Raw genomic sequence first — 27186 nt, 5'->3', positions numbered from 1 at the left:
GGTGCCATGCATGTCTCCAGCAGATCTGCCAGTGTATCTATGTGCCCATACATCTCGTATGGGCAAGCAGATACAATCCGACAGGAAGAGGGAATGAACTACCCCTGTGCTCCACAGTGCCGTGGTAGTTCATTGAAAATGACAAAACTACTGACAGCGGCAAAGGCTGCTGGACCTTGTAGTTTTCCATTCACAGAACACTGTGGATAAGTGATACGACCAGGGGGGCGGAGCCCTGCTACATTTTCTTTAAATTGTGACAGCTAGCCTAGTGGGGGGCGGGGGGGGGGGGATTCCAGCTAGCTGTCAGATCAGGGAATCGAGGGAATATGGGGACCGGTCCGTTTGTAACATGTCACACCCTGAGTGTTATGAAAGGTGAACTTATCCTTTAAGGGTCTGGTAAACCACTTTAATGAAAAAGGAAGGCAAAGTCTTTACACAATGGTTGCCCACGCAGGGAAAATTGGTTTCTCACACCAAAACAATCAACAGAAAATCCTAGCCTAACTGGCTACGCTTCATTAGGTATAGCGGGAGCCCAGAGGATTGTGGGAAGTGGAGTTGTAAGTTTTGTTGGGTCTTGCCTTCCTGCTGTCAGAGGGACTGCATCTAATGAGACAAAACTGACTTGGCATGTGATCTCTCACTAGGCGTTGGATCCTCCACTGTTTATTCTTGTATACAGGCATCCAGGTTTGAACACAATAGCACACAGTTTTCCAAAAAGATCCAGGCATTGCGTAGGCTGTCAACTGTGTCCAGAGTGGTAAGCCTCAAGTGGGGCAGCCTTGTGCCTACAGCCATTCACCACTGTTTTTAATTTGTGGCCCTTTTCATTTCTGCAATTTATTAACCTAATTAGATAAACAAAAAAAAGCTCCAGTCAAAGTGCTATAGTCTCTAAATGACCCCAAGTTAAAAAATAAGCATTGTCCATGGAGTCTATAATGGAGTCTATAATCCACCAAATGAAGGGTTACACCTTCTCCAGTCAAAGCGCTATAGTCTCTAAATGACCCCAAGTTCAAAATAAGTGTTGTCCATGGTGTCTATAATGAAGTCTGTAAATGAAGGGTTATACAAAGCTAATGCACAGGACCATGCAGCTCCATCTGCCAGCGGGACTTACTTTTTAAATTTATAAGCAGCTTTTTATAAAATACATTGAGTCTATAACAATATTGGCGTACCAATTATAACCAAGTTGATTTTATGTCGCTGCATGTTGGTTGCTCTCCAGGGGGATCCTCTTTAAGTGGGTACTACTCGAGAGAAACATGACAACCACCAAAGGGTAAAATAAATCAAAGGGTAAAATGTAGCAAACACTGTTCTTAGACATTAGTCAGTTGCTTGTTTAATTATGCCTGTGTGTATCCTATGACAGTCCACTGGCTGGCGCCGTTAGGGTTAACAATCCCAGCGCCACCCATATTAGATAAAAGGACCTCTTGGAGACCCTGACTGGGCTGACCTGAAGAAGGAGGCAACGCCCTCTCAAACACATTGTCCTGGCAACCCTAGAGCGTCCCTTGTCAAGCCCAAGCGTCCCTTGTCAAGCCCAAGCGTCCCTTGTCAAGCCCAAGACTCCAAGCAAGCCCAAGCCCTTGCTTGGAGTCATGTGATCATGGAGGCGGGACTAGCCTCACTGTGAACTCAGGATCCTTGGTCAGAACGCGCTGCCCGTGCACAGCCTGTCAGCTGCTGCATGCTGGGTTTCTACTCTTAGCCTCCGCACTCCCACCATCCAGAGGTTCACACCCTATATGCTTGTCAGGATTACCTGTATGAACGCTCAGCTTAACACTACTCTTGTGAGTTCAAACTGTTTTTAATATTTGGTTACTTAACAAAACTGTATTGCCTGTGCACTCTCTTTTTTCCTTTATAGTAAAGAAATTAGAGGCTTACTGTACAGTTAAAACTTCATGAATTGTACTCATTGGTGTGCGCAGCCTATTTCATTAGGGTGTTCACCCAAGAGCACAAACACACATGCGTGTATATCAGCAGAGCAGTGGACAGGGTCAGTAGAGCAAAGATTGGTGTCAATAGGGCAGTGGATGGTGTCAGGAGTTTTTTATTTTTATTATTTTTTATTTATTTTTTACAATACTATTTTTTATTACTTTTTTACATTTTTTTAGGAGATCTGTTATGAGGTTTTGGTGAAATATCATGGGTCTAAGCAGACCCCTGATGTCTCACTTTTAAGACAGAGTAAGAAAATGAGGATAGAGATTCCACAGTCTCTCTGCAGCCTGTAGTAAGCATAGTTTACTATGCTTCAGTTATGAATGAAGAAAGGAGCGAGTGATACAGATCACTCACTGTGTTCATTCAGAAAAGAAAGTCTGGTTAATGAAATATTTACCAGCCCCTTTCCCACTCCTGAGAGAAGCTGGCAGCACTGCAGGGGGAGACAGGAAGCAGGGGGAATCAGGACCGCACGGGGTGATTAGGGTGTGCCCAGGCACACCCGGCACACCCTGTGTGCACGCCTATGATTTTACTGTTCAGGTAGAGTATATGAGAAGATTCAAACAAATTCACAATTGAAAACATGTCATATAGGCTTATTCCTAGTTAAGGAGGCCAGTCAGTGGCCGTGTGAGCCGTAGGCTCTTGCTGTACCTCAATTTTGGCCTGGGATTAACATTCATTCCTGCATTTCTTAACAAAACCAAAGTTTACCACACATACAGTTTACACCAAATAGTATAGTGTAACATGTATAAAGATAATTTTACAATATTAATTGTAAGACACAATGAAGGAAATTAAACCCTGTCAAATCACAGTGGGTTCTTTAACAATCTCCCTCAGAAATTAGTGCAATTTGCTGGTCTTGCCTGGATCTGGTATACCACTAACAGTTATTAATTACTAGCTTCATATGAGAAATCCACTGATGATTAAATATATCCAAATCCATAGGTGCTACACCATTATGTAGTAGATCACAGAAGAAGACTAAAGCCTAGGCTGGGCACTTTGTTACGCATACAGTATAGTATGCTGCACTTGAATGTATTCTTTGAGTTCCTTTTATAACATTTTTATTTACTAGGTAATGGTGGTGAACAAGTCGTTTTGAAAATCTTTCCTTGGATGATATATTTCACCTTTTTTATAGGACAAAGCATTCCATATCCATTAACTCTGGCAAGATGGATTGTTATCCTGACCTGTGTTGGAATAGAGATTTTGAATGATCATAGTCGAAGCTGTTTGTGGAAACTGTCTAGGCAGTGAACTCTTCTCTTTGTATTTTTGCTGCTAAAGCTCAACTTCAGGTAGACATAAAAATGTAGCTGTGTATTCTTCAAAGATAAAATGTATTTTTACATGCATCCAGTATAAATACCTATATTTGTCCTAGTATCAGCCTCTGCCATCTTTTGTACAACAGCACACAGGTTCAGGCCTCATTCATATCATTTTTATTGCAGTAAGGCACATTTAGGGGAATTCATAAAGTGTATCTTAGACACTCAGTAGAATTCCATCGTGCTTCCGCCGACAAATGTTGGAGCGGGCGACAGATTCATGTACCTATTGTAACCTCAGTAAACTGAGAATGGCAAATAACTTCAGCCGTGTATGCTATTATATACAATATTCTGCCTAGAGTATGTTTTTGTTGTGTGTGACATTTTGAACAATTCTCCCAATAATTATTGTCTATAATGATCTATTTAATTGTAGGAAACATCTGGGAGAAGAGCACTCAGTACTTATTTCTGCATTGTGCCCAATGTCCCCTGGAGTTTTGTACACTCATGCTGTATTGTTGTAAATTCTTTAGTAAATACAAATCCTGCCGATCTCAATTATGCCCATGGCTCCCTTTGATAGGGCTTCCTTTCCTAAGAGCGCTCGCCAGCGCACCCCAGAGCAAGACTATCATCTGTAGTTGCACCTACTTAAAGTCATACTAAACACACATTATTTAATTTACATTATCCATTCTCTTTATGTATATGGATGATGACACTGTATTCATGTTTTTATTTAAAAAAATTAAGTATCTTTTTTTCATAATCAATATACAGCTGTCATGAGGCCCAGCTCTTTCCCATCCCATCTGCAGCAGAAGAAGCTTCTAGTCTGCTGCCGGTCACATGTTAAAAAACAAAACAAACAGCCTTTGAAATACAGAGGAAAAATACATAATTATTATCGAATAAATGTTTTAAATAGTTATACAAACACGTTTTTGAACTATTCAACTATTTTTGACTCCCCCCCCAATTCCATAGCCTTACATTTGTTTGTGTTTTACTTTTCTTAGAGATTTTCTTATTAAAGCGGAGTTCCACCCAGAAATGGAACTTCCGCTGATCCAGTTCCTCCCCCCCCTCCGGTGTCACATTTGGCACCTTTCAGGGGGACGGGGGAGCAGATACCTGTCTAATACAGGTTAGACATGTGCGCCGTCAATAAATTAGTTTTGTTTCGTTCCATTCCATTTCGTATTAGCCGTTAACTCGTATTTCGTAATTCGTGTCCGAAATTCAATTTGGATTCGTACGAAATACGAATTTTAGTTAACTTTTCGTTACAATTACAAACGTTTGTTATGATGAATTTATCATTATGAGGGGCTCCCACCATCCCTGTGCTGTGCTGACTTCCTGGGTTTTTAACTTCATCATAACGAATAATCGGAATTAACGAACATTCTTATTTTGTCCGATTCTGAATCTCCCATCGACTACCAGTACCAGTCTCCCACTCCCATATTAAAAAAGGTAATTTTTCCCACCCCTCACTCAGCAGCAGAAGAAAACCTCTGATTGGTCAACAAAACACCAGTCACGTTTCCGTTGTAACGGAATTTGGATCCGAAATTCGTAAACGAAATTTCGTACAAAATTCGGAAACATAGCAATTCGTATTTCGGATCCTCACGAATGTACGAATTTACAGAAATTCTTACGAATTTTCGATTCGTACGAAACTGATCGCACATGTCTAATACAGGTATTTGCTGCCACTTCCGGCAAAAGAGCGCTGCAGAATCCGTGGCGAATTACACCCCACCTCTGTCCCCCCTGCTGCCTTCTGGGAGACGCACAGGGGGAATAGGAAACAGGCTGTAAATCCACAAGGCTTCACTTCCTGATTCCCTTACTGAAGATGCCGGCGCCTCCACCCGGAGCTGAGGAACAGGTTGGCTTCGGGTGAGAACATTGCAGGCGTCCTGGACAGGTAAGTGTCCTTTTTTTTTTTAAAGTCAGCAGCTGCAGTATTTGTAGCTGCTGACTTTTAGGTGTTTTTTTTCAGGCGGAACTCCTCTTTAACACTCAATCTAGGGAGAGGTTCTGCCAATCACAGCCTGTTTCAAACGCTCGAGCCTGTGTCTAATGTTTGTATGTGCTTAGAATTAAGGGAAGTTGGTGTCTCTATCATTCAACATGTAATATCCTGCCCTAATTGTGTTTCGTTTTGTAGTGGGCATGGAGGAATGGGCTGTCATTTATCCAGAGTATATATGCCCATGTATGTGACTCTATAGTCACAGAGGCTGCACAGATAAGAAAAAGGAGGAAATGAACAGCTTAGAAGGGAACTGAAACTGGAGCATGCTCAGTAGACGTGGCGACAGCTGGTCTACACAATCTCAGGCTGCAGTGGGGACACAGACAAGGAGGGAGGGACAGTGAACAGCAGGATCAGCCAGGTTTTTTTGCAGAATACAGAAAACGAATCCCATAGTGATTGAGTGAGTATAAAAAGCATATAATACAGCATTTATTTATAGTTTTTGATGATGCAGGTTTAATGACACTTTAATGTGGAATAGACTCCTTCAAGAGCTGGTTCTGTCCAGCTCAGTAGATTGCTTAAAAAAAAGGCCTGGATTCTTTCCTAAATGTACATAATACATCTGGATACTAACATTTATAGGTAAAGTTGATCCAGGGAAAATCTGATTGCCTATCGTGTGATCAGGAAGAAATTTCTTCCCCTACTGGAGCAAATTGGATCATGCTTTGCTGGGTTTTTTTGCTTTTCTCTGGATCAACTGTGGGTTTAGGATTGTGTATATAGGATTGTATGATTTTTTTTTCCTTTTATTGGTTGAACTAGATGGACTTTTTTCAACTAGACTAACTATGTAACTATGTAACCTTAACCTAATAACACAAATTTACTGCCTTTGTATTATTGGCTTCCATGGAGTTTGCTTAGTTTGATGAGTATTACACAGTATAAATAGTGAAATTAAAGCTGAGGTCCGCAAAAAAAATTTTTTTTTATAGTCAGCAGCTACAAATACTGCAGCTGCTGACTTTTAAAATATGGACACTTACCTGTCCAGGGCGCCCGCGATGTCGGCACCCGAAGCTGATCTGTCACTCGGCTCTTGGGTGCTGCTGCCCCCATCTTCTGTAAGGGAATCAGGAAGTGAAGCCTTAAGGCTTCACTTCCCGGTTCCCTACTATGCATGCGCGACTCGCGCTGTGCAATCCGGCTGGTCTCTGCTGTCTCTGGGACCCGTGTGTTTCCCAGCAGACAGCAGGGGAGGGGGACAGGAAGAGGCGTAGACTCCCGCGGGAGTCTATGCCCGGAAGTGGGTGCAAATACCTGTATTATACAGGTATCTGCACCCCCCTCCCCCATGAAAGGTGCCAAATGTGACACCGGAGGGGAAGAGGATTCCAAAAAGCGGAGGTTCAATTTTTGTGTGAACCTCTGCTTTAAACTTATTGAGACATTATGCACCCAGGTGGCATTAGGTTTATTTTTTGGTAAAGTCCCAGGTAACACAAATATTGATTTATTGATAAGATAGAACGAGTCCAAAGACATAAATGGTGAAAGTTCTGGGGGATGAAAAATATCGAGAGCGACTTGAGTAGCTTAATATGTACAGTCTGGAGGAAAGAAAAGAAAGGGGAGACATAATTTAAACCTTTAAATACATCAAGAGAGTGAATAAAGTTCAGGAAGGCAGTTTTTTCAATATGAAACCAAAATCAAGAAAACCGGGACATGACCTCAAACTAACTGGAGGAAGTTCAAAACTAATCTTACAAAGTATTATTTTACTGAAAGGGTTGTTGATGCTTGAAATAAACTACCATCAGAGGTAGTGAGACAGTCAAAACATAAATCTATATTCAGACAACAAAGTTAACAAAAAACTAAACAATAAAAAAACTCAAAAATTAAAAAAAAAAAAGGCAGACTTGATGGACTACTCAGTCTTTTTCTTCTGTCACTTTTCTGTCTATTTTTCCATGCAGTTTGCTTAGTTTGATGAATATTGCATGGCTTAAACCCTTTACAACCACTTTAAACTACAGGTAAGCCTAGATTAAGGCTTACCTGTAGGTGCTTGAAATATCTCCCAGACCTGCACGGTCTAGGAGATATTTGCAAATCGCCGTAGGATGATTTCTTCTGCGCATGCACCGGAGTTAGAACCGTTTCTAGCTCGGGTCATGCCGTTAAAGACGGCTCTCGCGTGCATGCGAGGGAGTGATGTCACGCGCCGTCACGCGACTCCGGCCAGTCACAGAGCCGGAGTTCGCGGACCTGGAAGGAAGAGGTGTGAAGAATGGACGCTCGCTACTAGCGAGGAAGACGGGGACATTGCGGGCTTCTCCTGCAGGTAAGTCTCACATAATGGGCTACTATGCAATGCATAGTAACCCATTATGCTTTACCTTTGCAGGGAAACAAAGAGGAAGTAACACCCATCAGGGTTTACTTCCTCTTTAAATAGTGAAGTTAAACTTATTGAGACATTATACACCCAGGTGGCATTAGGTCTATTTTTTGGTAAAGTCCCAGGTAAGTCAAAGAATGGAAACACACATGGTCAGATCATTTGTCTCTATGAAGAACCACACTAAAGTCTCGTACACATGATTGGATTGTTGGCCAACAGAACGTCAGACTTTTGTCCGAAGGGCTTGTGCCAGGAACTTGTCTTGCATACTAACGGTACACAATTGTCGGCCAACAAACATGAACGTAATGATGTACTACGTAGAATTTCACTCTTGAGCGCCACCCTTTGGGCACCTTCTGCTAATGTCGTGTTTGGTGAGCACTTATTCCCAGCATGCATGTTTGGACTTTTGTGTGATGGACTTGTGTACACACGATACGAAAATCTGACAACAGACCATAGTCTGCTGAAAATTTACTAGCCTGCCATCCAACATTTGTTGGCGGAAAGTTGGACAACAATTGTCTGAAGGAGCATACGGTCAGATTTTAGGCAAAGAGTCTGTCATCACACAATTCCCTGCCGAAAATCCGATTGTGTGTACGAAACTGTTCATAGAATTACCAAGCAAGCAAGATTGCAGGCCAGACTTCATTTGGAGGTGTTTTTCACATTTTAGTAGTTCATCATTCACATGACCAATGCCCTTTTTTGCTCTGTACATCTTCTAGCTGCTGGAAAATGACAATTGAAAAGAGATACAATATCTGATTGTCCAAGCAGCATTATCAAGTAATGTGTGTTTTATCTTATATTGGGGTGCATCTGGAAACTTACTCTAGTGAAATTAATATGATCAGCTCTATTAACTCTGAATGTTATTCTCCCCCCCCCCCCCCCCCCTCCACCCCCACCCCCAAATCTCCTTAAATTTAAACAGGAGGACCATAAATTTAAATATAAATATAAAAATAAAAATATTTTGTTTGTCGGTTGCTCTAAACCCTTCTTTTTTTCCCAGTTGTTGAAAGCAGGTAATTTTAGTTGTCAGATTTTCCTCAAATGTAATCGTAAAGGCTGTACAGAGATGACAAGAAGGTATGTGGTCTGCTAACTGTATGTTGTGCATTTGTAGAAATGTACATGGTTTCTGTCAGGTGGCTGAAAATAGCTTACACATCCAACTTCTGCAGAGAAAGGACATTCTGAAAATGACACAACTGTCAAGTTGTACTTTCTGTAAATAACCCACTGCTCTACAGGGGCGGCCTTGGCTTCAGTTCAATGGAACAAATGCTAAGCTTGACCATTTTTATTTTTTAATTACCAAAAGTAAATTGGAAAAAAAAAAACATTTTTCAAAGGAAATGATTTGTTATGCAATCATGTTTAAATGGTTACTTCATGACATGAAGAACTTGAGACTACACATTACTATTCATGCAGTAATTTACCTAATATCTCTTTTAAACTGACTTTACTAGCACTTCAACTATTCATGATTGAGGATTTCTTTGTGCTGCCCTGTTTTAAAGTGGAACTAAACCGATCAATCTGTTTCCCAAAACAGTTATATTCCAGGCATGCTGTCAGTGATAGCTGTCATGGTTGCTTGTGCTCTCAATTGAACTGCCAAACTATCAAATGGGTGGTGTCATAACTGATCACATGTGCAACAACATCGCAACTGTAGATCAAACAAAGGCCAAGATGGCAGCTTCCTTGGTTGTAAAGCATAGAAGGGTTTAGCTCCACTTTAAATTGTAAAGTTGAGTTAGGTGGAGTTAGGCAGCAGGTTGAATGAAAAAAAAAAATGACCCGACTCCCTCATCAACAAATTTGATGTGGAAGGGGGAATCTTTCCCACTGAATCATTGTATTCTGCCAGCAGGAAGACTTCCCTGCTGTCAGATCACACTGATCAGTGCTGCCGGCTCCAGCCGCTGCACTGATCGGCCAGGAAAAACCTGACAGGCTGGTTGTACAGAAATCAATCAGTAGTTTGACTTCTGTGACACCAGCCTGCCCATACATGGATTGAAATTCAGCCGGCCCCTGCTGAACCAACCAGATTTCAATCTATGTATGGCCGCCTTTAGACTAGGTCAGGGTTGTCTCTTAAAGAGGTTGTATACCTCGGGAAACAAAAAACCCTGCAAGACAAAGGCATAATGAGCTTGAATACTAGCTCATTATGAAATACTTACCTTAGAACGATGCCCTGGATTGGCGTCGGCCCTTCGAGTACAGCGCGGACATCTTCCACCGGAGTTACTTCCAGGTTCGCGGCTCCGGCGCTGTGATTTGCCAGAGCCGCGATGATGTCACGGCACAGCTACTGAAGAAATGGCACCAGCGGCCCCTTTCTTTAGTGCGCATGCGCCAATGACGTCGGCAGCAGCGCATATACTGAATATCTCCTAAACTGTGCAAGTTTGGGAGATATTCAAGGTACCTACAGGTAAGCCTTGTTATAGGTGGTGTAACAGGGTTTACAACCACTTTAATATATGTAGTTAATATTAAGTTTACTGATAATTACTGCAGAATAGTAACAGATAGCATCACCTGCACCATTTTAGGACTAAAGGATAGCTAAACCCAAGAACCTAATGTAAAGCACTGCGCAAACTGTCGGTGCTATGTAAATCCTGTATAATAATAATAAGAAGAAGAACCAAAATGTAATCTGTTGCAGCCTACCAGTCCTTAGATGTGGTGGCTGCATCCATTTTCATTTCTTCTGACTAATGCCCCGTACACACGGTCGGACTTTGTTCGGACATTCCGACAACAAAATCCATGGATTTTTTCCGACGGATGTTGGCTCAAACTTGTCTTGCATACACACGGTCACACAAAGCTGTCGGAAAATCCGATCATTCTAAACGCGGTGACATAAAACGCGTACGTCGGGACTATAAACGGGGCAGTGGCCAATAGCTTTCATCTCTTTATTTATTCTGAGCATGCGTGGCACTTTGTCCGTCGGATTTGTGTACACACGATCAGAATTTCCGACAACGGATTTTGTTGTCGGAAAATTTTATATCCTGCTCTCAAACTTTGTGTGTCGGAAAATCCGATGGAAAATGTGTGATGGAGCCCACACACGGTCGGAATTTCCGACAACAAGGTCCTATCACACATTTTCCATTGGAAAATCCGACCGTGTGTATGGGGCATAAGAATTTTTTGCAACTACAGAAAGTCGATGTTCCTGCCAGAAATGAGGTGCCTTAGTCAATTTATGTGAGCTGAATTGAAAGCACAAATAATGGTATCAATGTTATCTTCTGTAAACTGCTAATCTCCCCCTTCCGCCCCTCATTTAGTGGAGATAAATGCAGGAAGACAAGTTTGAAGTTCAGTGACAGCCATGGCTCCATAGATTAAGAGAAGTAAGTGAACATTTTCACACAGGGACAGGAAGGGTTTTTAGTTTAGGGTGACCATGTCAAAATAAAGGAAAAGAGCCTAAAAAATAGAAAACTAATGCAGCCACATCATCTAAGGACTACTGGGCTGCATTATATTACATTTTTGTTTTTGGGTTTAGATACCCTTTAAAATGATATTAAACTGAAAAAAACATTAAGTTAATATATTGCAGCTTACCATTCTTTAAGTGTGGTGGCTGCATTCATTTTTTCTTAAACCACTTGCTTACTGGGGCCTTAAGCCCCCTTCCTGCCCAGGCCAATTTTCAAATTTCAGCGCTGTCACATTTCGAATGACAATTTCTACACTGTACCCAAATGTAATTCATTTTTTTTCACACAAACAGAGCTTTCTTTTGGTGGTATTTAATCACCTCTGGGTTTTTTATTTTTTGCGAAAAAAGACCACAATTTTAAAAAAACAAAAAAAAAAACAAAACAGTTTCATAGTCTGTTATGAAATTTTGAAAACAGGATAATGGTGTTGTGGTATCTTGCCCAAATAAAAAAAAAAGCATAATAATATTATTCTTGATATCACTAGAAAAAAAAGCCTTTGAAAATTTGTTTGCAATAACTCTATCAATATCACCAGCAAAGCAGCTTCATTATTATCCCATTAAAGAAGAAGAGAATTGTGCGCTGCTTTTGGAGATTTCATAATCTGCAACGTCACGAATGTTAATTCTCCATTACGAATGCTAGTTTACAAGACCGACCGCTTCTAGCTCGTCCCTTGCTTCCGAGCATGCGTGTTTGTACTTTGGATTTACACACTCGGAAAATCCGACAACACACTGTTAGGGAGATTCACTTTCTCTATTTACTTTCTCTGTTTACCCTTATCACTATATCACTATAGCCAGATGCTGGGCTAAAGCAATACGGAGAAGGAGATGTTGCCTTTCATGCTTCTCTCCATCTACTAAGATACTGATGCTATGCTGCATCACCCTCCCCTGGCCAGCAGGGGGGATTTCTAAAGCCAAGAAAGCCCGTAGACTTCTATGCAGAGTGCTGAGAATCCTCTGAGTTGTAGTTTGATGGCAGCCATATAATGGGGCCAATTGACTCCTTATACTACAGATTCCAATATTCACTGTGCAGTAGGAGTGAGAGATTAATTTTATTAAACTGCCCAAAGTTTCCTGTTAGCCCCGAGGGGCTTAGAGAGAGAGTACCTCTGTCTAAATCAGGGATCCTCAAACTACGGCCCTCCAGCTGTTGCAGAACTACACATCCCATGAGGCATTGTAAAACTCTGACATTCACAGACATGACTAGGCATGATGGGAATTGTAGTTCCTGAACAACTGGAGGGCCGTAGTTTGAAGACCCCTGGTCTAAATATTCACTTGCCAGCGGGAGACCATACCAGCAGAAATCCGAGCCTGAGACTAGGAGTGAGGACACCCGGGGGCAGCGCTGCATGGCCCATATTACAGCACCTGCCGCAGGGAGACTAAAGCATCCACTCACCCTCTGCTTACCACGACTGATAATCGGGGGCCTTTGAGGAGAGACAGAAGGAGCACCCTCTTCTACAGCAAGAGGTCATTACAACCTCCTGGGGACTGGTAAGGGAACTATTCGCCCATTGCTGATACTGCTAGCAGGGACTGAGCCTCTGAGAGCAGGACATCAAGAGTACCCAATCCATACCACACCCATACTGCAATCTTCACCGCACTTATTCCAAACCTGGACTGCACCTATACCAACCCTGTACCACATTATTCTGCAAGTTCCCTTTGTTTGCCAGCCCCCCCACCATCCTCCTTTTCTTTTGGACAGTGCATACCCAATCAGTCTATGACTAACATTGCCACAATAAATACTCTCTGGCAGTATGGTTCCAGCACTTACAGTGCCTTGAAAAAGTACCCATACCTCTTGCAATTTTCCACATTTTGTCATGTTACAACCAAAAACATAAATGTATTTTATTAGGATTTTTTTTTTTTTTTTTTTAATTTCAAAAACATTTTATTAGTGTTTTACCATAACATACATGAGAATGCGTACATTTCCGAAGAATGAGGAGACATAACCTATAATGTGTTATATGGAAATGAGCAAAAATTACAATCTAATACATATAAAAAGAGGTAAAACTGTCATTACCGAATTAGTTCTCGGCTGTTATACACATCTCTGTTGTAACCTGTAATTAACCGAGATTCAGTATAGAATTGAACTGTTCTGTGAAGCACAGAGTGAAAGGTAAAAATATATAACATAACTATTCCAAATAAAAAAGAAAAAAAGAGATTCTCCATGAAAAATCGTAAAGATTCTCATGAACCGAGTACCAATAGTTCTGATTAATATAGAATTAATCCCAGTCTCCTGGGTCTCAGGAATACCATATGAGGATATGCTAACAGGTGTAAAACTTTTAGAAAAGTTCCTCAGGACTCTCCATGTTTCTCAATGTAAGTACAGATCATTTGATCTGTGTGTACTAGTCAGAGCTGTCCGGTGGACCCCTCCAACCCAGGTGGACAGGCAGGAGTATAAATTCGCTCCCTGAGGAAAGACGTCGGATGATCCCGGGAGCCCTTGAACACCCCCCCAGAAAACGTGTGAAAAAGGGCTAAAATGGAAAGGAGAAGATGGAGAGAGGTTTATTTAATAGCAGAGGCTAAACTTACGTCAGGTTCCATACCCGGTATAAGAGATATGTTGCAAAATGTGGCCCACGGTTCCCAAATGGTATTAAATTTCTTGATTTTGTCATTCAGCTTCGCGACTATTTGTTCCTGGGACATGATCCAGGACACTTTCCTCTTGCAGGCCTGGAAGGAGACCTTGGTTCTCTTCCAGGCTTTTGCTATAGTGATTTTCGCACCCAACAAAACAAAGTAGGATAATGCCCGTAAGTGTTTAGGTGTATTGGGTATATCATGGTTAAATAAGGCAATATGTGGATTGGGGGCAACCGAGACCTTAATCAGTTTACTAATTGTACGAAAAGTCAGCTTCCAAAAAGTTCTGATGTGGGGACAAGTCCACCAAATGTGCAGCATGGAGCCCTCTAGGCCGCAACCTCGAAAACAAAGAGGAGAGGTACCGGGGTATATTAATGCTAGTTTGGATGGAACATAATACCATCTGGACAAAACCTTTAGACTGGCCTCTATGAGGGAAATGTTACAGATACCTTTGTAGGAGCGTGTCCAGGATTTGAACCAATCTGTCGATTGCCAAACTTCGCCTGTATCCACCTCCCAGGTCTCAGCGTAAGACGGTTTATCCAGGTTTGTCTGTAGTGCAGTATAAATCAAGGAGATTCCCCCCCTTTTGTTCCGTAAGATTCGAGCACCAATGTTCATATGGGGTTATTGAGGGAGGTTCCGGTTTGTTAGTCCAAATAGAGTGTAAGAAGTGTGAGATTTGTGTAAATCGGAAATGTTCCGTATCCAGCATTTCTAGTTTACGCTTGCAGTAGGATATAGGAAGGGGGCCGGCTGGAGTTAGGAAATGTCCGATCCGATAGAGGCCCTTGTCAGTCCACCATCGGAATGCTCGGATATTTACTCATGGTGTAAATTTTGTGTTGTGAAATAGATGGGATAAAGGCTTGAGCTGTGATGTAAGGGAGGGGTGTTGCAATAGTTTAGTGCACGTTGCCATGGAGTGAGAAAGTGTGGGGGCCATTATAGCTGGTCTAAGTGTAAGATCACAACACAGGAGGAAAATGGTGTTGTGGGGAGTAGCTCTTCTTTCCATTGAAAGCCACTCGGGTTTTGGGCCTTTAGAAAAAACTACAGAGATTTGCGACAATTGCGCAGCTTGAAAGTAGTTCCATAGATCTGGGAGACCTAAGCCTCCCTGTGTCTTAAGGCGATACAGTATTTTGGAGGGACATCTATAACCCTTATTGCCCCAGACAAAATGAGTAATCTCCGATTGAAACTTGCGAATAACATTCCTCGGAGGCGAGATTGGTAGAGAGAGGAATAGATATAAGAGACGGGGAAGGAGAGTCATCTTCACAGCGTGAATTCGTCCCAGCCAGGATAAGCCACACCTTGACCACTTTTGTAGTTCCCCCCTACACTTTTTGAGCATGTTGGGGTAATTAGCTTTAAAGAGGTTATTTACATCTGGGGTTAGTTCAATCCCCAGATACGGGATGGTCATGGGGGCCCAGGAGAATTCAAAGTTATTAGTTAGTTGTGTCACTATGTCGGGAGCAACAGTTATATTTAAAGCTATGGATTTGGACATATTGACCTTTAAGCCGGAGATTTTGCTAAATGAGTTCAGGACCTTGTAAATATTCGGGGTGGTTATTAAAGGGGAGGTAATATATAGCAAGAGATCAACCGCATAAAGTGCGCATTTGTGCTCTTGGTCTCCGCAAGTCACCCCCTTAATATCAGGGTTTGTTCTAATTGCTATGGCCAATGATTCAATGGCCATAGCAAAGAGAAGGGGCGAGAGGGGACAGCCCTGCCAAGTGCCCCTCCCAATTAGGAAGGAGGAAGAGTATCTTCCCAACAACCGTACTTGGGCAGAGGGATTAGAGTACATGGAATTGATTATATTTAGGAAATGGGGGCCAAAGTTCCATCTTCTAAGGGTTTCAGAAAGGTAGTTCCAGTTGATTGAATCGAACGCCTTGTGGAGGTCAATAGAAAGAATAAATCCTGTTTGGGGGGAACCTCCATCCCAGCTAGATTTAAGGAGGGAAATTACATCTATTGTTCTTCTGATCTGATCCGGGCCTTGCCTCCCAGGTATGAACCCTACCTGGTCGTTATTTATGTATAAGGGAATGAAACTGGCTAGTCTATTGGCCAGGATCTTGGTCATAATCTTTATGTCGTTGTTGATTAAGGAGATAGGCCTGTAATTTCCAACTTCACTTGGATCCTTCCCTGGCTTGGGGATCATAGAAATGTATGCTGTATTTAGATCAGATCCCAAAGGATGACCTTCCCTAAGAAAGTTAAAGAGTTTAGTGAGATGTGGGGCTAAAGTTTCCCCAAATTTTTTTATAGTACCCGGTGGAAAGCCCATCCGGTCCAGGGGAGGATCCAAGCTTCAAGTTATTAATGGTATCCAGAACCTCCGGAACTGAAAAGGGGGTTTCAAGTAGGTTCCTGTGCTCTATGGATAATGAAGGCAAAGGCAGGGAGTCAAAGAAGTCATCCCGTGATAGTCCTCAATGTTGGTTTTGCGGTCTGTAAAGTTCCGCATAAAACTGTTGAAAAGCATCCATGATCTTGGTAGGATTCTGGGTCAGGTCGCCTGAGTTCAGTTTAATTTTAGGGAATGCCAGTTGGCGAGGTTTAGGAGTAAGTTTTACCGCCAATTTTGTGCCTATCTTATCTTTCTGGGAGTAGAAACGCGCCCCTGTCCACCTGAGGTGCCTTTCCGCCGTTGTCGTTAGGTTCAGGTTGAGAAGGGCCCGAGCTCTATCCAACTGAGATAGGGATTCCGCATTAGGATTAAGCTTATGTGCTTTTGCAAGATCACGAAATTTTGCAGTCAATTTGATCATATCGTTTTTGTGTTCCGCTTTCAGTGTAGCTGTTAGTTGCATTATTTTCCCCCTGATCACCGCTTTATGAGCAGCCCAGACTGTGTACGGAGTAATATCCGTCGTGGTGTTTAGGTTAAAGTATTCTTTAATAGATTTCTCCATGATAGTGACCTGTATGGGGTCGTTAAGGATGGATTCCTGCAGGCGCCAGTGGTTGCGTTCTCTATGGCCTGATGATCTATGGGTAGACAGATTAACCATTGAGTGGTCCGACAGAGGGGAGTCTATAATCCGCGACCTTACAATCACAGGGATCGTAGAGGCCTGTATAAAGATGTGGTCAATCCTGGCGTAGGAATTATGGGGTGCTGAGAAATGAGAATAATCCTTAGTACGAGGATTAGATTCCCTCCAGGCATCTACCAATCCCGCTTCGTGTAGCAGCTTAGCTACTTTAACGCTCTGTCTAGTAGGGCGCTTGAGTTTCTGTAGTCCATCTCCTGACTTATCCAATGAGAAGTCAAAGGCTAAATTTGAGTCCCCTCCCAAAATAGTTGTGCCCTTGAAATGTGGGCGGAGTATGTGAAGCATGGATTCAAAAAAAGCCGTTGGCCTTTATTAGGGGCGTAGTATGAGGCAAAGGTGTATAATGCACCATATATATTCCATGAGACTAGTAAATAACGTCCCCTAGGGTTTATAATCATGTGAGGTTAAGAGAGATTGATATGTTTAGCAAAACATATGGCTACCCCTTTTGTCTTGTTGGGAGCGGAGGAGATAAAAAATTGGGGGAAGTTGCGATGGAGAAATGTAGGTTTGTATGATATGGGGAAATGAGTTTCCTGCAAAAAAGAGAACATCCGTGTGCATTGATTGGTATACTTGGAACAATTTCCTCCTCTTAACGGGGTAGTTCATTCCCTGAGTGTTGTGTGACATAAAATTAAGTGTTGGATGGGCTTTCAGGGTATCAGCCATGACTTGTATGTCGTGGGATTTTGCTTATAAGAAAGGTCTTACCTGAATTTGTGGGAGAACTCGTCTCAATGATCACATGGAGGAAGCTCAATTGGGGCGAGAGACCTGGGAGGAGAAGCCATGAGCGAGCGCAGAACCTGGAGACTCTCGAGTGGGAGAAAGGAGAAAGAGAGAGGAGAGGAGTGAAAAAAAGTAATAGAGAGATTAGACATGTTACCAAAAACTGATTCACAGATCTGTCATACATATAACAAGAGCAGAACTTACAAAAACAGGGGTCCCCTGACCCCTCCCCAACCCCTGGGTAGGATGAGCTGCCCATTCCTACCCCTTCACCTGAGAGGGCCGGTAACCAACCAAGGGGTAACCGGGCAAGAAACCAAATGCACGATCAGTGCACTTGGATTCAACTAGAGGTGCACTAAGTCCACCACGGCCCCTCCACCTCTAGAACCCTATATTTAATGATTTGTAAACGTTATACCATTATTTCCAAAACCTAAAAAAAAAAAAAAAAAAAAAAAAAGGAAAATAAAATAAGAAAAGGAAAAACCTATTAGAACATTAAGGAGAGCAATAAAACAGAGCAACCCTATCATCTAATGGTTGTATGTAAGATAGGGTTATACTGTCCTAACCGGACCTCAGGACTCCAGCGGGATATCAGGGATAACTAAATAGTAGGGTGCGCCGGAAAACTCGGACCCTAAAAGGTGGTCAAAATGTTACAAAAATAGAGAGTAAACTAAAATAAGAGCAACTGTGGGGTTCGCTGGTGAGGGAAGGTCAACAAGCCCTAGTATCTATATGGGCCTATCAGAACTGTATAGAGACCGGATATAGCTATATATATATATATATATATATATATATATATATATATATATATATAAAACAGCATATGAGAAAATAAGAGACTTCCTCCCATCACTGCCACAACCCTATGATCTCACAGGCTCTGCTGTTACTGAGCCCGTGAGATCTGAGATGGCAGCAGCAGTGGGGGCCACTGCCAAGGAATGGAGCCCCTCTGTCATATGGCAACTTTGCAGGGGACATTTAAATGAGGAAAAGGAAATGTCCCGGAAGAGTTATTGTTAACCCGATAAGTCCATCAGGGATCAACGGAACAGGTTCTGGAACCAAATGGAGGATAGCGCATCATGGTGGAAGATTTTCTTTGGAGCGTTTGGAGCTCTGTTTAAGCCAGTTGTGTTGCAGTGGACTTGCTGGTGGGGGCCTTTTTGTAGATGATGAGGAGCTCCTGCTATTCTGTGAGGAAGCAGGATCTTGGGGGATCAGACCCAATTGTAGAAGCAGACGTTCCCCTTCAGCGAATGAGGAAAAACTGTAGTTTTTGTTTCTATAGGAAAAATTCAATCGGAGTGGGAATGACCAACGGTATGTGATCTCTTTGTCAAGTAGTGGTTGGAGTAAAGGCTTGAGAGAGCGTCTTTTTTGCACAGTATATGGTGACAAGTCTGCAAAAATTTGGATCCTGTGGCCCATCAGTGTTAGATTTTCAGAGCCCCTAGATCTTCTCATCACCTCCTCCTTAATGCAATAGAAATGGTGTTTCACAATGATGTCTCTAGGGAGGCCATCTGAACGGGGGGGGGTTGGAGGGCTCTGTGCACTCTGTCCAGTTCCAGTTGTTGTTCCGTAATATCCAGTATAAGGTTCTGCAAAAGGGTCTTTACCGCAGCATGAACTTTTTTTTCTGATTCAGGGATACCTCGCACTCGGAAGTTATAACGTCTTGATCTGTTTTCGAGGTCATCGATTTTGGCAAATGCTGTTTCCAGCTGATCTTGCAGATCTTGTATCCTCGCTGTAATTTGATTAATGCGAGAAACTGCTTGGTCAGCTTTCTTTTCGATTATGTCCATCCTCATTCCTATTTGCTGCAGGTCAGCATGGATGGATGAGGTAATGAGTGCTGCATTTTGGGCCAGGCTTTTTGAAAGGAGATAGGAGAATGCCTCCATCATGGAGGGGAAGTCCAATGGTACAGGGATTTCAGGACGGGCTTCTGGAGCTGATAACAACATTCCTGTATGAGGATCTAGCATAGGTGTTGAGGGAAGGCCCAGACCCATCCTGCTTAGGAGGGACTCCGTGGAAGCTGGGGATGCAGCTAGGGGCAAGGGTGGATAGTCCTCACCTGGGGACTGTGGTGGTTGTGGATGCTGAGAGTCCTGCTCCCCCCTCGAGAGCTCCATCTCCTCCTGTGTGTGTGGGCCTCGTGGAGCCGCCGCCATCTTGGCATAGCTGAGCGGAGGGCCCGCCGAGGTCATCTGGCTTGCCAAGTTCGGCGAACGTTCGCCGTTGTCGGGGTTATGTTCTAGGGGGTTTCCCCCCGCTCGTGCTGTCTGGTTAGGTGCTCAGCGGGCTGCTCCTGAACGCTCCGGTGGCTATCGCGGGGCCGTGGTGGAGCGGAGCACTAACAGCCTGCGGCCATCTTAGGTGCCTAGGTGCATCGCATCGCATGCGCCTCTTTTATTAGGATTTTATGTGATAGACCAACACAAAGTGACACATAATTGTGAAGTGGAAGGAAAATAATAAATGGTTTTCAACATTTTTTACAAATAAATATCTGAAAAGTGTGGTTTGCATTTGTATTCAGCCCCCCCGAGTCAATACTTTGTAGAACCACCTTTCACTGCAATTACAGCTGCAAGTCTTTTTGGGTATGTCTCTACCAGCTTTGCACATCTAGAGAGTGAAATTTTTGCCCATTTTTCTTTGCAAAATAGCTCATGCTCTGTCAGATTGGACTGAGAGCGTCTGTGAACAGTAATTTGGATAATTAAACAGTAAACAGTAATTGGATTTAGGTCTGGACTGTGAATGGGCCATTCTAACACATAAATATGCTTTGATCTAAACCATTTCATTGTATCTTTGGCTATATGTTTAGGGTCGTTGTCCTACTGTAATGCCCCGTACACACGGTCGGATTTTCCGATGGAAAATGTCCGATCGGAGCGTGTTGTCGGAAATTCCGACCGTGTGTGGGCTCCATCAGACATTTTCCATCGGATTTTCCAACACACAAAGTTGGAGAGCAGGAGATAAAATTTTCCGACAACAAAATCCGTTGTCGGAAATTCAGATCGTGTGTACACAAATCCGACGGACAAAGTGCCACGCATGCTCAGAATAAATAAAGAGATGAAAGCTATTGGCCACTGCCCCGTTTATAGTCCCGACGTACATGTTTTACGTCACCGCGTTTAAAACGATCGGATTTTCCGACAACTTTGTGTGACCGTGTGTATGCAAGACAAGTTTGAGCCAACATCCGTAGGAAAAAATCCTAGGATTTTGTTGTCGGAATGTCCGAACAAAGTCCGACCGTGTGTACGGGGCATAAGGGGAACTTCTGCCTCAGTCTCAAGACTTTTGCAGACTCTAATGCCCTGTACACACAAGCCGAATGTCTGACAGAAAAGGTCCGACAGAAGCTTTTCATCGTCTATTCCGATCGCGTGTGTGCTTCATCAGACTTCTTTTTTCGAAAATTGTGACAGACCTAGAAATGGAACATGTTCTAAATATTTCCGACGGAAGCAATTCCTGTCGGGAAAACTGATCATCTGTATGCTGTTCCGATGGACCAAAGACGACGCATGCTGTGAAGCAAGTACGAGACGGAAGCTATTGGCTACTGGCTATTGAACTTCCTTTTTCTAGTCCCGTCATAAGTGTTGTACGCCACCGCGTTCTGGACGGTCAGACTTTGGTTGGACTTTGGGTTGACCCTGTGTAGGCAAGGCCACTTGAATGGAATTCCGTCGCAGTTCTGTCGGAGAAACCATCGGAGTTTATTCCGACGGCTAAACCGGTCGTGTGTACGCGGCATAACAGGTTTTCTTCTAGAATTGCAATGTATTTGGCTCCATTCATCTTCCCATCAACTCTGACCACCTTCCCTGTCCCTGCTGAAGGAAAGCATTCCCACAACATGATGCTGCCACCACCATGTTTTACGGTGGGGGTGGAGTGTTCAGGATGATGTGCAGTGTTAGTTTTCTGCCGCACATAGCATTTTGCTTTTAGGCCAAAAAGTTAAATTTTTGTCTCATCTGACCAGAGCACCTTCTTCCACATGTTTGCTGTGTCCCCAACATGGCTTCTCATAAACTGCAAACAGGACTTCTTATAGCTTTCTTTCAACAATGGCTTTCTTCTTGTCACTCTTCCATAAAGGCTAGATTTGTGGAGGGCACGACTAATAGTTGTCCTGTGGACAGATTCTCCCACCTGTGGATCTCTGCAGCTCCTCCAGAGTTACCATGGGCCTCTTGGCTGCTTCTCTGATTAATGCTCTCCTTGCCCGGCCTGTCAGTTTAGGTGGACTGTCATGTCTTGGTAGGTTTGCAGTTGTGCCATACTCTTTCCATTTTCAAATGATGGATTGAACAGTGCTCCATGAGATGTTCAAAGCTTGGGATATTTTTTTATAACATAACCCTGCTTTAAACTTCTCCACAAGTTTATCACCGACCTGTCTGGTGTGTTCCTTGGTCTTCATGATGCTGTTTGTTCACTAAGGTTTTCTAACAAACCTCTGAGGGCTTCACAGAACAGCTGTATTTATACTGAGAATAAATTACACACAGGTGGACTCTATTTACTCTATTTACTAATTAGGTGACTTCTTAAGGGAATTGGTTCCACTAGATTTCAGTTAGAGGCATCAAAGTAAAGGGGGCTTAATACAAATGCGCGCCACACTTTTCAGGTATTTATTTGTAAAAAAAAATTGAAAACTATTTATTATTTTCCTTCCACTTCACAGTTATGTGCCACTTTGTATTGGTCTATCACATAAAATCCCAATAAAATACATTTATGTTTTTAGCTGTAACATGACAAAATGTGGAAAATTTCAAGGGGTGTGAATACTTTTTCAAGGCAGAAATATAATATAGTAGATTAAACTTTACTACTGCTCACTGCTGCACTTGAGGTGGCCTTGCTACTGTTTATGCAGATCTGGATGCCAAATGTCATCTTATGTCTAGTCCTTACTGTTAATAACGTGGTATGCTAAATTGTGGTATTACAATTGATAATCCTTTTTATGCTTTCCTAGTTACCAATCATATTGGATGACAATATATTAAGTTTGCCTTTGTTTGGTTTGTTGCCTGTTTTCTTTGATATAGCGCTACTACTGGCTACTAAGTACAGTATTACCTTCAGAGATTTCCTGTGATATTGTATGTTTGTACATTCAACCTGGTGTGTTAGAGGGGCTTAGATTTTTTGAAAAAGACTGAGGCAAAGAACAGAGAACCCATCCTAATCAAAAAAAAGAAAAATTTTCCAATGGGGACACTAATCCGGGGCACTGAGCAGGCTAGGGCATCAGCACAGCTCTCCCCCCTGTGTAATCCTCCTAATGTAACCCCCCGGAAAATACCCCTAATGTAACCCCCCGTATATATCTCCCCTCCCTACATTTACAGATCAGAGTGGCTCTGTTCACATAAATGTCCCTCCATCTAGGAGGTGCCTTCTCCTGTTGGGGATATACTGTCAGTGTGGAGTAGGAGCCTAGGCTCCGTCGGCTCTGAGGTGTGTAATTGTGATAGGCAGCCGACACCTGTTACAATAATAGGCGATTGTAGTGCTGGTTACCGGAGGACATGCGGGTGCCAGGCACTGGCCTATGGGACTCCAGAGCTGTCTGCCTCACAATTCTTTCTCCTCCTCCCTCCCTGAACATCGCAGGGAGCTAAGGAGACATAGCAACAACAGCAGAGATACCGGAGTGCATAGGGGAAGGACTTTAGACTCTGTACACTATAGGTAATAGTTCCTATTACACTTCTCTCTTCTGTGTAGCACTTCTGACTCAGGGCCGTACAGCTTGCACTGGACTCCACCAGCTCAGTTACCTGTCCCCTCATCCCAGTGATACTGATTCATATGTTAAACTTCAATCCCTGGAAGGTCAACTCTGTACATAACCCTCCTTGAAGCCTCACTCCATCTAAACACCAGGGGACGATCAAGGGGTTAAGTGTGTTCTCTCAGTGTGTTCTAACTGTAGGGGGGATGGGATCACTAGAAAATGACAGAGATCACTGCTCCCGATCACTGGGAGCAGTAGATCCGTCATGTTGCTAGGCAGAACTGGGAAATGCCTTGTTTACATAGGCATCTCCCCATTCTGCCTCCCCGTGCCACTTTGCCAACGTATATCAGCGTGAGTCGGTCGGAAAGTGGTTAAAATCATTCTTATCTTCTGTGTGCCCCTTGATACCCATGCCCATTGATGTAGTCATACCTTAGTTGAAGAAAGTCTTTAGAGTCCTTTAAGCCCTTAGATGGATAGCACAAGTCCATGTCAATAGAGCCCCAACTAGGATCCGGCCAAGGGCTGACATCAAGCAAGGTGGCAACCACATCCTAGCACAGTTCCTGTTCCCTTCCAATAGATAGTGCCCACACAAAAAGCCCAGGTAAACCTGACCAGCAGCGTTTACCCTTGCTTCTCAGGAATTATCAGCTCAGTAGAGCAACACAATTTAAACAGTGCACAGTCAAAAACATTAAGAAAAACAAAACACATAATACAGCAATCCCCTAGTAAGCACTTGCTTACATGTAGGTATATGGTTCATGGGATGGGTTGGATCGCAGTAATAAAATCAAGAGCTTCAGTTTAGATTCAGTCAATTTTATTGTAATAAATAGGTAAGACCAGTTTTAATTAAATAATAAAACCTAATATGGACTACACAATCTGTGCTTGACCTCCCATAGTGCAAAATCTTGACATTGTCACAAATATATTATTGTTATTATTATTATTATTTTTATTATTATTATTACTTAGATTAACTTAAAGTTTCAGTGTAATGAACTTCTTTTTTTTCAACAGTATGAAGAAAATAGGAAGGAGAAACTGGTTTCTAGTGCTCAAAGAAGAGTCTTAATATATACATATCCTACATTCAGTAATGAGGATTCCACTCTATACAAAAGGATCCTGGCTAGCCTCGGGTACACAGTCTTACAGTTTGAAGACATTAGAAGCATAAAATCATTTGTTAGGTACGGACAACAGCCTCAGAGTAAGTATATTTAAAGTTTATAAAGAACTAGTATATTACTGTATACAGTATTTCACTTTATTTGTCTGTGATGTACACCAATTTGATTCCTAGATTGTGCCATGTCACTGAGCACTTTTTCTGGTATAGGTTTCTATTAGAATCACAACATTCATTTTGCTGTAGCTCCATTTTTTTCAGACCACTTTTTGAGCATAGGATTATTAGTACCATTTACAAAGAGAAACTGGAGAAAATAAAATCCCAGCTACTGTCCATGGTGACCATGACATTTATATTCCTTGTTTAATATTCCTGGGGAATAAAAGACAAAAATGAATTGGTCACTGTGGGAACCTCTCTAATTTTGTTCCTATTTTCTTTTTTTATACTCTTTTATTCTGTGTATAGCCTGCTATTCTTATGTGTCTGCTATGCATGTATGCCTGCTATTCCAACAGAGCCATATTGTTTAACCGCTCAGAGCAGTAAAGTAAGGCATTCTTAAAAAAAAGATCTAAAAAAAAAAAAATCCAAAAATATATGCAATTTTTTTGGTACTGTTGAGAAAGAAAAGATTTAACACTTTACCAGAATACAGCCCTTGATCTGCTAGGATTTCTCTACTTCTTACCAGAAATACTCTTGTTACAGATAAACTCCACGCACCCAATTATGTAAACATAGCATAAACACCTATCCTAAAGGCTACCTTTTATTTTGTTTTTCGTTTTTGCTCAAGGGACCGTACTTACATTCAGTGAGAAGTGTCCCTGGTGCTGGAGGCTGTTGTCTTCGTTAAAATCTTCTTTCCTCTTCCCTCCTCCCCATCTCCACATACCCCTGTAGTAGTAATATTTTGGTGCTGTGTGGGTGAATACAGCTGCTGGACCTATCATAAGCACTCATTTGTCCCCCTCCTCCATTAATAAAAGCTGTACTTTAGCTTTCATCAATGAAAAGCACTCTATGAATGAAGGACGGGTGGTTGAATGAAAGTTCTACCTCCTCCACTCATAGACTGTTTTTACTGATGGAAGCTATAGCACAGCTTCAATAATTGGAAGAGGGGGCAAAAAGGGTGAGCATACTCAGCACTCTTGACAAATGCTTATGACAGATCCTGTAGCACCTAAAGATCTTAACACCTGCAGCACCTAAAGATCATCCCTGTGGTTGAAGGGGCAGAGGATGGAACATTTCAACTAAGACAGCTTGGCTTTAACTACAGACAGCCTTTAATCATAGTTTCTAGATGGGCATGCCACTAAACAAAATTTAAAAAGGGTTTAGGATAATGACCACTTAAAATCTGTAAATAATCATGTAACAGCATGCAAAAACATGGACGGCGGGTGAGAACTTTCCTGGTGGCTATCACAGCTCCAAAGTCGGTACTCCTCCCCTCACACCTAAATGTATCAGCAACACCCACTACCCCTCTGTCATTAGAACAGTTATTAGTTACCCCATGTATAACTGGGGTGGGGGAAATGGGTTTTAATATAGGAGCAACCATGTTTCCAATAGTCAGGGCTCCCTTTTCTTCTAGATCAAGGAGCCTTCATTCTCATACTAGATTCTTTAATAGTTAAATAAATAGAATAAACCAAGATGGTTATATATCAATCATAACTGAGTTAGGCCCCTTTCACACAGGGCATGTCCTTTTTGATGGACTGCGCTTGCTCAGCGGGGATCGATCCGTTGATCTCCGCTGTTCAGCGGGTTAAAAAGGTCCATCTCCGCTAACTGTGCTGAGACGGATGTGTCAGAGCCCCGCTGTCCTCTATTATAGATCGGATAAAAACGGATCCGCTTGTCCGTTTTCATCCGATTCCATCCGATCCGCCAGACGGATGAAAAATAGGGTCTCCATCCATCTGGATTTGGCAGACCGGATAGTGGCGGATGTCAGCAGACATGTCGCAGCTGACATCCGTCGCTCCATATAGCTGAATGGAGGCTCCGATCAGGTCCGCCTGAAAAATGGACAGGTGGACCTGATCGGACAGCATGTGTGAAAGGGGCTTAAGACTGACAGGTAAAATTGGAAGTATTGCATAATATTATCTGGTTTAGGGTCTAATGTGGACAGGTTCAAGATATCTAGCGCTCTTCATATAGTATTGTCGTCTACCATGTATCTAGTATTATTCACATTTACAGCGGGGAAAGTATTCAGATCCCCTTACATTTTTCACTCTTTGTTATATTGCAGCCATTTGCTAAAATCACTTAGGTTCATTTTTGTTCCTCATTATTGTACACACAGCACCCCATATTGACAAAAAAACACAGAATTGTTGACATTTTTGCAGATTTATTAAAAAAGAAAAACTGAAATATCACATGGTCCTAAGTATTCAGACCCTTTGCTGTGACACTCATATATTTAACTCAGGTGCTGTCCATTTCTTCTGATCATCCTTGAGATGGTTCTACACCTTCATTTGAGTCCAGCTGTGTTTGATTATACTGATTGGACTTGATTAGGAAAGCCACACA

At 42.5% G+C, this 27186-nt stretch overlaps 1 protein-coding gene across 2 annotated transcripts in view; it reads left to right on the top strand.

Annotated features, from left to right (window-relative positions):
• The window catches only part of CPED1 (cadherin like and PC-esterase domain containing 1), a 387681-nt gene that overhangs the window by 37229 nt on the left and 323266 nt on the right, over window positions 1-27186 (top strand). For both annotated transcript variants that reach the window (XM_073619808.1, XM_073619809.1), the window contains exon 2: window positions 24507-24699. In XM_073619808.1, coding sequence (XP_073475909.1) covers window positions 24507-24699 — 193 coding nt within the window. The remainder of the gene's footprint in view (window positions 1-24506; window positions 24700-27186) is intronic.

Source organism: Aquarana catesbeiana, linkage group LG03 (assembly GCF_042186555.1).
Source record: "Aquarana catesbeiana isolate 2022-GZ linkage group LG03, ASM4218655v1, whole genome shotgun sequence".
NCBI lineage: Eukaryota > Metazoa > Chordata > Amphibia > Anura > Ranidae > Aquarana > Aquarana catesbeiana.
Note: the sequence above shows the minus strand (reverse complement) of the source record. Positions and strands in the feature narration are given on the sequence as shown.